Consider the following 13,737-nt stretch of genomic DNA (forward strand, 5'->3'; position numbering starts at 1 on the left):
GAGTTTAAAGGGTTAAATCAAGCAGAAATAGCTCTCTAATGTATTAATTGCAGGTCATTATTGAATAGTGATTATGTTACACACACACACTGACTCAGGTCCCCTGTTAGATAGTAAATCACGACGCCTGTGTGTTTGCTGTGACATTTCTTATCATCACAAACACACTGTAAAGATTTAGAGTTTTTACAGCAATACCTGAGTTTAAAGGGTTAAATCAAGCAGAAATAGCTCTCTAATGTATTAATTGCAGGTCATTATTAAATAGTGATTATGTTACACACACACACTGACTCAGGTCCCCTGTTAGATAGTAAATCACGACGCCTGTGTGTTTGCTGTGACATTTCTTATCATCACAAACACACTGCAAAGATTTAGAGGTTTTACAGCAATACCTGAGTTTAAAGGGTTAAATCAAGCAGAAATAGCTCTCTAATGTATTAATTGCCGGTCATTATTGAATAGTGATTACGTTACACACACACTCACTCAGGTCCCCTGTTAGATAGTAAATCACGACGCCTGTGTGTTTGCTGTGACATTTCTTATCATCACAAACACACTGTAAAGATTTAGAGTTTTTACAGCAATACCTGAGTTTAAAGGGTTAAATCAAGCAGAAATAGCTCTCTAATGTATTAATTGCAGGTCATTATTGAATAGTGATTTATGTTACACACACACACTGACTCAGGTCCCCTGTTAGATAGTAAATCACGACGCCTGTGTGTTTGCTGTGACATTTCTTATCATCACAAACACACTGTAAAGATTTAGAGTTTTTACAGCAATAACTGAGTTTAAAGGGTTAAATCAAGCAGAAATAGCTCTCTAATGTATTAAATGCAGGTCATTATTGAATAGTGATTACGTTACACACACACTCACTCAGGTCCCCTGTTAGATAGTAAATCACGACGCCTGTGTGTTTGCTGTGACATTTCTTATCATCACAAACACACTGTAAAGATTTAGAGTTTTTACAGCAATGCCTGAGTTTAAAGGGTTAAATCAAGCAGAAATAGCTCTCTAATGTATTAAATGCAGGTCATTATTGAATAGTGATTACGTTACACACACACTGACTCAGGTCCCCTGTTAGATAGTAAATCACGACGCCTGTGTGTTTCTCTCCTCAACCCCCACAACCCCCCACTCACAATTTACATTTCAATAAAGGAGACTTGAAAAACCAGTTTGTGAACCACAGGCCAATAGAGCTCAATATACCAATGTGGCAGAACCCTTCTCAAATAAACTAGAGAAGATGCTGGGATTTGCCCTGCCAAATTAAACTAAATTACAGTTTTTACAATCGCTAGGCCACATTTCTCAATACTTTGGTCATTTTCAAAACTTGTTCTCCAAACCAACTTTCTGCTTCACATCAGTTATTTCACATTCAAAATCCACAAAAACTAACAAAACACTTAATTCATGTCTCAAATCAAGTGCCAATGATCCACAGTTTAGCTTGCACAGACTGAAGTTGTGATCACTGTGTGAAGAGTTGAAAAAGTTGAAAAAGTGTGTTTATTATTGAGAAATGTTTTGTAAAAGAACATTTTATATCACAGCTTAACTGTGGATCAACATTGCTTTAGCAAAAAATGCATTCAATGGCAACATCTTTCAATTTACCTGAATTCTTTTCTCACTTTGACACAAACACAATCAAAACTTTGTTCTACAGGCCAATTCGCACATCCTTACATGCTGTTTTCAAAAGTGTTAAACTTATGGACAAAACAATAACATAATACAAAACTGAATGAGACAGCAATTTACAACATTTATACAGTAATATTATAATGCAATTTATACTGCTAAAAAAATCAAACACTATCAAAGCAACTTTTATGAAACTGAACACCAACACCAGTGTTAGTCCATTACCATCCATTCAAAAGAGGAAACTTAGGAATAATGTTGTACTGTACTGTAAGCATGCAGTGAATTATAAGCAGCAGAGAGTGTCATTCTAGTTTTGTAAAGACATTTTAATTGTATAATGTTCCTGATGTTAGTGTTGGATAAACCTGTGCCGTGCTCTGTAAGAATGAGTTGATTTGTAAAAGTAAAATTAACTGCTGTGAAGCTGAAAGTTGGTTAGCAAATTTATAAACTCCTCACTCAGTTCTCCTAAATATTGGGAAATATGTCCTAGCGATTGTAATTTCATTTCATCATGTAATTTCAATTTATTTTTGGCCGTGCATTTGGTCTAGGACACAGGTAACAGTAGTGAGGTTCTGTGTATCACCTGCGAGAGTCTTCATGCATTGAAATGTAAATTACTGGTGGGGGGTTGAGCAGCAAACTCAACACACACACTATTCTCTATTCCAATTTCAAGAACACATCTAAACCCACTAGCCCAAACACATTACAAGTGAAAGCACAAATAAATACAAAAGATATGATCCACATGAAATAAACAGTGCTTTTCAGGACGGTCTGTCAGTAGTTGTAATATAACACTGTATTGTCCTCACTGTAAAAAAAAAAAAAAAAAAAATATATATATATATATATATATATATATATATATATTTTTTTTTATAAGTTAATAATTTTAAAGTTACTTTTTCTCAAAGTGTATGTTCACTTAACTGAACCTACTATGACATAAGCAACTATGTTTACTGGGATACTTCCTATTTTTTTTTAAATAATTTTGTATTAATTTTAGCATTTTAGTTTAGCATTCGTGGACTGTCAGAGATACAGCTTTTGGGGCGTGTGCTTTAGGTGTTCACCCATATAGCACGTGAGTAATGAAGAGCCTTCTGAAGCAAAGTGGCACGTTTGTGTAAGAACAATGTCCATATTTTAAACTTTATAGACTAAACAAACTATTTTTATTGAAAGAAATTGTGTTTTAGTGTTATTATAAAAAGAGTAACCCCTGACGCTAAGTTTTGTTTAGCTCTATCTTCTCTCTTCTGCGTTTGTCAGTGCACATACGTCAAGGATTCATGGGTGAAGAAGGGTAACTCTTTAAAGGACAACTCCGGTGAGAAATGACCCTTGGGGTAATTAATAGATGGTTACCGAGTAGATCGTTCTCTGGGATGCGTTTTAATGGAAATCAAGTGTAAAGAGTTTTATCTCTAAAAACAGATTTGAGTGACGAACGCTGTGCTAAGTGATGAACTGTGACTTGGAATCTCATATGGGCCATTGTTTCCGGAAGAAAGCACTGAACGCAGTAGAGAAAAAAAAAGAAAAAAAAGTCCATGTAATTAGATTTCACAAACTTAATTCCTATCGATCAGCTCACTTAGCACAGCGTTCGTGGCTCGACTAGTCGAGACTGTTTTCCAAGATGGCTGCAGTCTGTAAACGTGTAATGTACTGTCTTTAGAAAGTATCTTCTTATTAAACCGTTTGTACTCTAACAAGTTCTCAATGCTGCGGTTTGCATGTAGGGACCCTCATTATGCTGCCTTGTTAGTGTGAGGTTATTTTGAGCCTTGTTAGTGGAATTAACTAGCGATTTAATTTCACTTATTCCATGCCCCATAGACAAACATTATAAGCTAATCTGTGTTTAGAGATAAAACTCTTTACATTCGATTTTCATGAAACCGCATCCCAGAGAACGATCTACTCGATAACCATCTGTTAATTACCCCTAGGGTCATTTCTCACCGGAGTTGTCCTTTAAGTGCAATGTGATTCGTGTGGCACTGAAAACCGAAAGCTAGTATTTTAGTCTATGGATCAGTTACTGTGTGGATCAGTTATATGATGGTTAGATGCACTTTTATGGACCGACAAGGCACTGGCATTTTAAAGCTGGGAAGAGCCAGGACTTTTTTAATATAAATTTAAATAACTCAGATTTTATTCATTTGAAAAAAGAATGTCATATACACTTGGGATGACTTGAGGGTGAGTAAATCATGGGCTAATTTTCATTTGTAGGTGAACTAACTGCTGTAAACTGGGCCCACAAACACAGTAGATCCACACAACCCCCCACACAATTTACATTTTAATAATAATAAATAAGGGAAGACTTGAAAACCTAGGGCCCTATAATTTCCGTGATCACGGAATCGCGGACGGAATCGCGGAATTGGCATATTAACGCGGAATCTGCATATAAACGCGGAATCTGGTGTTAACGCAGATTTCCCCGGAATTTTACATATTTGTAATGAAATTCTGTGTCGTGTGGGTGGAGAACGTATGTCTGAGGAAAGTGCAGACCGGGGGAAGCAAATTTTCGTGACACAACCCCTCCCGTCATTTCAGCTCGCCCTTCAAAACAATGAAAGTATGGCGAAGTTGGTCTCCACGGCTCTGCTTTCGGCAGCGAAAAAGTTAAGAAACTCGACGCTAACAGCGGTTTCACACTGCACGGGCAGGCGGCGCAGAAGCTTTCCATATGGAGAGCGTGAGCCGCGCTCGTGTATTGCACAGACAGACATATATTGTCCATTCTGTCAGATTTTCCGGTGTTCTACTCGACCCCTGTCATCTCGTGCTTTGATTTATAATGGGCACATTAGGCAGCAATGCATATCTGCTGCAAATGCGACCGTTTTCCCCTCTGTTAGTCTGTTCCAAACATGCATTTAACATGCTGTATATGGGTAGTTTACATGATAAGTAACCTTAAAGTTAAAATTAAGCATCTAGTTTTAATAATTTAAAGGGGCCTTTGAAGTTGGGGAAAAAAACTTCAGGCAGTGTTGTGTTTTCGTGTATTTTTATTTTTCACAGCTCTGGATATCATTATGGTGATTGTTAAACACACAGAACAATTCACTACATGATTTCATGGTGCAATGTTTTTTTTTATGTTAATTTTCAAATTTAAATGTTTTACTTAATAGTACTTAAGAGTACTGTAAAATATGATTCTTATGATTTTTTTTTTTTAGTTCTTTTAAAAAAAAAATTACTTGAAAGAAAAAGCTAATGGAGCACTTTCATTTTAACTTATATAAACTATTATAATTTATTTTACCGGAAAGTTTAAAGCTAATAACCATTAATATTTGAAGTATTTGAAGTGCAGTGTTATGTCAAATATCATATTTGTCCTAAAAAGTAAATGTGATGTTTGTTACCTCGATAAATTTAAGGTCATTCCTATTTTTTGTTTTATGTTGTATTATATTAACATTAAAAGCAAACTCTTTTTTCACCAAAATTACAGTAAAGGGTAAAAAAACTGAATTACCAAACATTTTAACGGAAAAAAAGGAATCTGCAAAAATTAAAACGGAAAAAACGGAATTTGGGAAAAAATAAAACGGATTTTATAGGGCCCTAAAAACCCAGTTTGTGAACCAAAGGCCAACCTAGAGGAAAGGAAAATCAAACCTGAGATCTCCTTCTCAACTCACATCTTTCTCCTAGACAGAAATGAGATCAAGTGAACATCAAATTGAGACATAAGGCTAAGTCTCCTGCTTCTCACATGTTTATCCTGAGACAAAAAATGACATTCTCTCATGTTTATCTCCACTAAAGTTTCATAAGAGATCTCAACAACATCACATACTATGCTCTGATTTATCTCCTTGGCTAGAGAGACTGTATTGCTCATATGTGTCTCCTCTAAAGTTTCAGAAGGGATCTCAACAGTATCGCATGCTGTGCTCAGACTTTTTTCTTCAGCTAGATACTCTGGAACTCTCACTTTTGTCACCTCTAAAAAGTTTCATAAAAGATCTCAATAACATCACACAGTGTGCTCAGAATATTCTCCTTAGTCAAAGTCTCTGGCACTCTCAAATTTGTCAAACAAATGTTGGTCACTTTTTCAAAACTCTTCACAGAGTGATCACAACTTCAGTCTGTGCAAGCTAAACTGTGGATCATTGGCACTTGATTTGAGACATGAATTAAGTGTTTTGTTAGTTTTTGTGGATTTTGAATGTGAAATAACTGATGTGAAGCAGAAAGTTGGTTTGGAGAACAAGTTTTGAAAATGACCAAAGTATTGAGAAACGTGGCCTAGCGATTGTAAAAACTGTAATTTAGTTTAATTTGGCAGGGCAAATCCCAGCATCTTCTCTAGTTTATTTGAGAAGGGTTCTGCCACATTGGTAGTTTGAGCTCTATTGGCCTGTGGTTCACAAACTGTTTTTTCAAGTCTTCCCTTATTGAAATGTAAATTGTGAGTGGGGGGTTGTGGGGGTTGAGGAGAGAAACACACAGGCGTCGTGATTTACTATCTAACAGGGGACCTGAGTCAGTGTGTGTGTAACATATTCACTATTCAATAATGACCGGCAATTAATACATTAGAGAGCTATTTCTGCTTGATTTAACCCTTTAAGCTCAGGTATTGCTGTAAAAACTCTAAATCTTTACAGTTTGTTTGTGATGATAAGAAATGTCACAGCAAACACACAGGCGTCGTGATTTACTATCTAACAGGGGACCTGAGTGAGTGTGTGTGTGTAACGTAATCACTATTCAATAATGACCTGCAATTAATACATTAGAGAGCTATTTCTGCTTGATTTAAGCCTTTAAACTCAGGTATTGCTGTAAAAACTCTAAATCTTTGCAGTGTGTTTATGATGATAAGAAATGTCACAGCAAACACACAGGCGTCGTGATTTACTATCTAACAGGGGACCTGAGTCAGTGTGTGTGTAACGTAATCACTATTCAATAATGACCTGCAATTAATACATTAGAGAGCCATTTCTGCTTGATTTAACCCTTTAAACTCAGGTATTGCTGTAAAAACTCTAAATCTTTACAGTGTGTTTGTGATGATAAGAAATGTCACACCAAACACACAGGCGTCGTGATTTACTATCTAACAGGGGACCTGAGTCAGTGTGTGTGTAACGTAATCACTATTCAATAATGACCTGCAATTAATACATTAGAGAGCTATTTCTGCTTGATTTAACCCTTTAAACTCAGGTATTGCTGTAAAAACTCTAAATCTTTGCAGTGTGTTTGTGATGATAAGAAATGTCACAGCAAACACACAGGCGTCGTGATTTACTATCTAACAGGGGACCTGAGTGAGTGTGTGTGTAACGTAATCACTATTCAATAATGACCTGCAATTAATACATTAGAGAGCTATTTCTGCTTGATTTAACCCTTTAAACTGAGGTATTGCTGTAAAAACTCTAAATCTTTACAGTGTGTTTGTGATGATAAGAAATGTCACAGCAAACACACAGGCGTCGTGATTTACTATCTAACAGGGGACCTGAGTGAGTGTGTGTGTGTAACATAATCACTATTCAATAATGACCTGCAATTAATACATTAGAGAGCTATTTCTGCTTGATTTAACCCTTTAAACTCAGGTATTGCTGTAAAAACTCTAAATCTTTACAGTGTGTTTGTGATGATAAGAAATGTCACAGCAAACACACAGGCGTCGTGATTTACTATCTAACAGGGGACCTGAGTGAGTGTGTGTGTAACGTAATCACTATTCAATAATGACCGGCAATTAATACATTAGAGAGCTATTTCTGCTTGATTTAACCCTTTAAACTCAGGTATTGCTGTAAAAACTCTAAATCTTTACAGAGTGTTTATGATGATAAGAAATGTCACAGCAAACACACAGGCGTCGTGATTTACTATCTAACAGGGGACCTGAGTCAGTGTGTGTGTGTAACGTAATCACTATTCAATAATGACCTGCAATTAATACATTAGAGAGCTATTTCTGCTTGATTTAACCCTTTAAACTCAGGTATTGCTGTAAAAACTCTAAATCTTTGCAGTGTGTTTATGATGATAAGAAATGTCACAGCAAACACACAGGCGTCGTGATTTACTATCTAACAGGGGACCTGAGTGAGTGTGTGTGTAACATAATCACTATTCAATAATGACCGGCAATTAATACATTAGAGAGCTATTTCTGCTTGATTTAACCCTTTAAACTCAGGTATTGCTGTAAAACCTCTAAATCTTTACAGTGTGTTTGTGATGATAAGAAATGTCACAGCAAACACACAGGCGTCGTGATTTACTATCTAACAGGGGACCTGAGTCAGTGTGTGTGTAACATAATCACTATTCAATAATGACCTGCAATTAATACATTAGAGAGCTATTTCTGCTTGATTTAACCCTTTAAACTCAGGTATTGCTGTAAAACCTCTAAATCTTTGCAGTGTGTTTGTGATGATAAGAAATGTCACAGCAAACACACAGGCGTCGTGATTTACTATCTAACAGGGGACCTGAGTGAGTGTGTGTGTAACGTAATCACTATTCAAAAATGACCTGCAATTAATACATTAGAGAGCTATTTCTGCTTGATTTAACCCTTTAAACTCAGGTATTGCTGTAAAAACTCTAAATCTTTGCAGAGTGTTTATGATGATAAGAAATGTCACAGCAAACACACAGGCATCGTGATTTACTATCTAACAGGGGACCTGAGTCAGTTTGTGTGTAACGTAATCACTATTCAATTATGACCTGCAATTAATACATTAGAGAGCTTTTTCTGCTTGATTTAACCCTTTAAACTCAGGTATTGCTGTAAAAACTCTAAATCTTAGCAGTGTGTTTGTGATAATAAGAAATGTCACAGCAAACACACAGGCGTCGTGATTTACTATCTAACAGGGGACCTGAGTCAGTGTGTGTGTAACGTAATCACTATTCAATAATGACCTGCATTTAATACATTAGAGAGGTATTTCTGCTTGATTTAACCCTTTAAACTCAGGTATTGCTGTAAAAACTCTAAATCTTTACAGTGTGTTTGTGATGATAAGAAATGTCACAGCAATCACACAGGCGTCGTGATTTACTATCTAACAGGGGACCTGAGTCAGTGTGTGTGTAACATATTCACTATTCAATAATGACCGGCAATTAATACATTAGAGAGCTATTTCTGCTTGATTTAACCCTTTAAACTCAGGTATTGCTGTAAAAACTCTAAATCTTTGCAGTGTGTTTGTGATGATAAGAAATGTCACAGCAAACACACAGGCGTCGTGATTTACTATCTAACAGGGGACCTGAGTGAGTGTGTGTGTAACATAATCACTATTCAATAATGACCTGCAATTAATACATTAGAGAGCTATTTCTGCTTGATTTAACCCTTTAAACTCAGGTATTGCTGTAAAAACTCTAAATCTTTACAGAGTGTTTGTGATGATAAGAAATGTCACAGCAAACACACAGGCGTCATGATTTACTATCTAACAGGGGACCTGAGTGAGTGTGTGTGTAACATAATCACTATTCAATAATGACCTGCAATTAATACATTAGAGAGCTATTTCTGCTTGATTTACCCTTTAAACTCAGGTATTGCTGTAAAAACTCTAAATCTTTGCAGTGTGTTTGTGATGATAAGAAATGTCACAGCAAACACACAGGCGTCGTGATTTGCTATCTAACAGGGGACCTGAGTCAGTGTGTGTGTAACATAATCACTATTCAATAATGACCTGCAATTAATACATTAGAGAGCTATTTCTGCTTGATTTAACCCTTTAAACTCAGGTATTGCTGTAAAACCTCTAAATCTTTGCAGTGTGTTTGTGATGATAAGAAATGTCACAGCAAACACACAGGCGTCGTGATTTACTATCTAACAGGGGACCTGAGTCAGTGTGTGTGTAACGTAATCACTATTCAAAAATGACCTGCAATTAATACATTAGAGAGCTATCTCTGCTTGATTTAACCCTTTAAACTCAGGTATTGCTGTAAAAACTCTAAATCTTTACAGAGTGTTTAGGATGATAAGAAATGTCACAGCAAACACACAGGCGTCGTGATTTACTATCTAACAGGGGACCTGAGTCAGTGTGTGTGTAACGTAATCACTATTCAATAATGACCTGCAATTAATACATTAGAGAGCTATTTCTGCTTGATTTAACCCTTTAAACTCAGGTATTGCTGTTAAAACTCTAAATCTTTACAGAGTGTTTGTGATGATAAGAAATGTCACAGCAAACACACAGGCGTCGTGATTTACTATCTAACAGGGGACCTGCATCATTTTGTTAAACATAAATAAATCAAAAGTGGTTAGTTTAAAAAGCTCATAAATGTATAAGGTGGTAAGATGGGCCTTTTTTATGGGCCAAAAGTCACACATTATTTTTACAAATACTTGGCTAAAATAAAATGTTTTTAATAATGTCTATGTTAACACTTGTTTAAAAGAACTTTAGATGCAAAGTTTGTCCCATTTACCGTACCTTTTTTTTTTTATATAAATAAAATAATGCATTATTTTTCAATAATTATAGGCCACTGTCATTAAAATGTTATATATATATATATACACAGAAACAAAAAATGTTTACAAAAGCATTGAATGAGATCCCTTAATAATTTAATAAAGTTTTACGGTCTCTCCACGGCCATGATGGATGGTATTTACTATATTTATTTGTAGAAACTGAGGACACACACATTTTGATGGCAGATGTATTTCTAATTACATCCTGGTTGTTTAGATTTTTTAATCGTTTTTTCTTGGATCCTGTAGTATTTAATTTTAAAGTAATGCAAAGTTTGAAACTAGTCAGGGTATTTAGTAAAGAGATATAATCTATATAATGTTTGTTCCTTTAGTAAGCAGTCTGTTAAACAGCAGCTCTAGAGTCAGAGGACAGCAGGCCATTCAAACAATAGAGGAGTGTGTGTGTGTGAACGACGTGTGTTTAAGGGCTATTACAGTTCCTGCTCCAGCCTACAGGGGAGCTGCTGAGCATGGCCTTAAACACTCACACACTCTTAGGTCCCCTCTTGGTCAAAATTTTTAAAAATTCACCAGAGTGTTGTTTCTTGATTTTAACATGATTTAAACACACACACCTGTAGGTCCTTACTTGGTCAAACATTTAAAAAATCACCAGAGCATTTCTTTAGTTTTTTACTTCATTTTCACATGATTTAAAGCATGACCAACAGGGGACTTGAAAAATGTCCCCTCTTGGCTCAGAGGTCCCCTGTTGGTGAGTGTGTAACGACGCCAAGGTCCCCTGTTAGATAGGTAGACAAGTACACACACACACACACACACACACACACACACACACACACACACACACACACACACACACACACACACACACACACACACACACACACACACACACATATATTCATCTTTGCCAAACTTTTGAACAGTAGTGTACATGACAAATAAACAATAAAACTAAAGCGTATCATCACTCCCATCTCATACCTGATAGACATCTCCCAGATGACAGCATGCCTGCAGGAACCTCCTACAGGGCAAAAGCCCGTCACTGTAGCATCTTCTCAACACCTGTTCAGCAAGAGTCCACACTAACTGACTTCCAGAGGCCAGCAGATCCTCAATGCCACATAATAAGCCCAGTGCCATCGCTGTCTGTTGGCACACTAGGAAGCTGTGCTCCCTCAGAGGCTGATGTAACCTAACTGGAGCCTGGAAGAGCCAGGGTCAGAATGCCACTGGTTGGGCTTGAGGATCTGTATATAGGCTTCTGTCCAAGACTTTCCCCCTTGGAAGAGCGCACAGAGAGAGGGCAGGCCACAAACAACCCACAGTCAGAGACAAGCCTACTGAGGCTACATAACACACAGTGACTGAGACACATACACACAGTGATGCACACACTCGTAAACAAAAGAATGTGACCACAAATAAGTGCAGACTCGCATACACACACATATTTACGCAAATTGTACACAATGGCCGCCCCAGCCGTGCCAGTCCCTTCTCATAAACAAACGTTGTGGTTTCTCCGTGCTTTTTACAAGCTTATGTCTTTTGTGACCAACATTTTACAAACACTTATGTAAGGCCAATCAAAAGACAATTTTTTGGTAGTCATAGCGATTAAAGTAAAAACTCACAACTTTCTATCTTTGGCTTATGATTAGCTGTTTCTGTGTGTATGTGAGTGAAAGTGTGTCTGTTAAGGGTGTAGTTTCCACCAGACGCAACACTTCTCCACCCAGCATATTCCATAAAGGAAAAATGTATAAAAATACTCACTTTCATTTGTGCCATCCACAATATAAGAAGCTATGTGTTATGACTAACGCCCAAACTCAACAGGAAATTATAGAGGAAATTCAATGGTCTTCATGGACAAAATGGAATAAAACCAGACATTTTCCATTCTCACCTAAATCTATCATCAATCTGACCTCTAGTTTTCCACAGAATCACTTCCTGTTCCAAATCTGCTTAGATTATGTTAAAAATATCACATATTTATGAAAGTTTGCTTCCTCCACAGAATAAAAAAAAGCAATTGCGACTTTTTATCTCTCAATTAATTTATATCTTGCAATTCAGAATTTTCTCAGAATTGTGAGATATAGTTTAAACTTGCAATTGCTAGAAAAAAAGTCTGAATTTTGAGATTTACTTTTTGTACTTTTTATTCTCTAGCGAAAACAAGCTTCCATAGATATTGATTTTGTAGAGATCCAAAAGAATGTATTTCTTTCTCCTCCTACTGTTTGTGCAATTTAAGGTCTTGCATTACCCATCTGGGTGTTGAGTTCATACTTAAGGGTCATTCTGGCAGGAAAATGGACCAATCAAAGAGGAGCAAGCACACACAGCTGTCACGTCTGACAGTAGTAGAATATATAGAGAAGTTTATGTCGCTACATGTTTGAAAGATTTAAATCTTCGAAAACATAAACAAAGTAAACAGGCTCTTAATAAGTTGAAAAATAGCTTAAAATAAATTGAAAAATAGCTAAAATTGCTCATTTCAAGAGGTATACAGAATCTCCACAGAAATGATGCAAACACAGTCCATAGAGAGAGATTGGAGAAACAAAAAAAGTCAACAATTCAGTTCAGTGGTATAGCGCCATCGTTAGAAATCTGGGCCAATCAATACAGACATGCATCTATAAAAGAGGAGTGGGAAGACTATGCAGGCTGCATGTTTGCAAGGGATATGATAAATTACCGTATTATACACATAAAGTAATGTGCATAGAGTATAATTCATCATGGTATTTATATTTAACACTTAAATATACAGTATATGTGTCACATACCTGTCCTGTCTTGTGTGCACATGTGGGTTTTGTCATGTCTTGCATGTGCTACTGTCAACCCCGCCCTTCTTGTTATCTGATTATTGGTTTATTTGCCCCACCTGTTCTCCCTCATTATCTGCCTTGTTTGTTCCCTTTATAATCTCCTTGTGTTTGTCAGTCTGTGTTGGATCCTTGTGTAATGTCTGCGTCTCCCGTTCTCCCTGTGATTCTGTTGGTTTGTTTAAGTTATATTTTATTATTCTATTGTGTGTTTTTCCCCCTCGTGGGTTTTGTTTTGAGTTTATGTTTTATTTGTTATAAATAAATATATCCTTTTCTGCACTTGAGTCCTCGCACCATTTCCTTTGTGTGTACGTGACAGAAGGATCCAACCGTAGAGGACTCAGCAAGAGGATTGTTTATCTTTGTTTGTTTGCTCTTTGGACTATGGAGCTAACCAGGCACATACAGGTGATGCGGCAGGTGAACTCTAAATACATCCGCCAACAGGGGGCGGGTGTAAGAGAGTTCGCCTGCCAATTCCTTATTGAGGTGCATCACCTGTACCTCAATGAGACAGAGAAGGCAGAGGTGTTTAACCTCTGCCTGGACATGCCTCTCAGCCCCATGGAGGTTGAGCGAATGGGAACCCCGGACTTTTGGGAGTTTGTGGAACAGCTGGACTCCAGTCCCTCTAGGACCAGGGGCTGGATAGCTCCGGTGGTTCCTGTTCCAGTGGCCCCA

General features: G+C 36.9%; 1 protein-coding gene across 6 annotated transcripts in view; it reads right to left on the bottom strand.

Annotated features, from left to right (window-relative positions):
* The window catches only part of frmd4ba (FERM domain containing 4Ba), a 78,056-nt gene that overhangs the window by 46,330 nt on the left and 17,989 nt on the right, over nt 1-13,737 (bottom strand). For 2 of the 6 annotated variants that reach the window (XM_067460184.1, XM_067460185.1), the window contains exon 1: nt 11,186-11,386. The exons of 1 other annotated variant lie outside the window; for it this stretch is intronic. In XM_067460184.1, coding sequence (XP_067316285.1) covers nt 11,186-11,347 — 162 coding nt within the window. In that variant the 5' untranslated portion in view covers nt 11,348-11,386. Of the gene's footprint in view, nt 1-11,185; nt 11,391-13,737 lie in introns of those variants that run through there. 3 more of the 6 variants (XM_067460183.1, XM_067460182.1, XM_067460186.1) reach the window with 3 other exon arrangements.

The sequence above is a fragment of the Pseudorasbora parva genome, chromosome 12, assembly GCF_024679245.1.
Source record: "Pseudorasbora parva isolate DD20220531a chromosome 12, ASM2467924v1, whole genome shotgun sequence".
In the NCBI taxonomy this organism is placed as follows: Eukaryota; Metazoa; Chordata; class Actinopteri; order Cypriniformes; family Gobionidae; genus Pseudorasbora; species Pseudorasbora parva.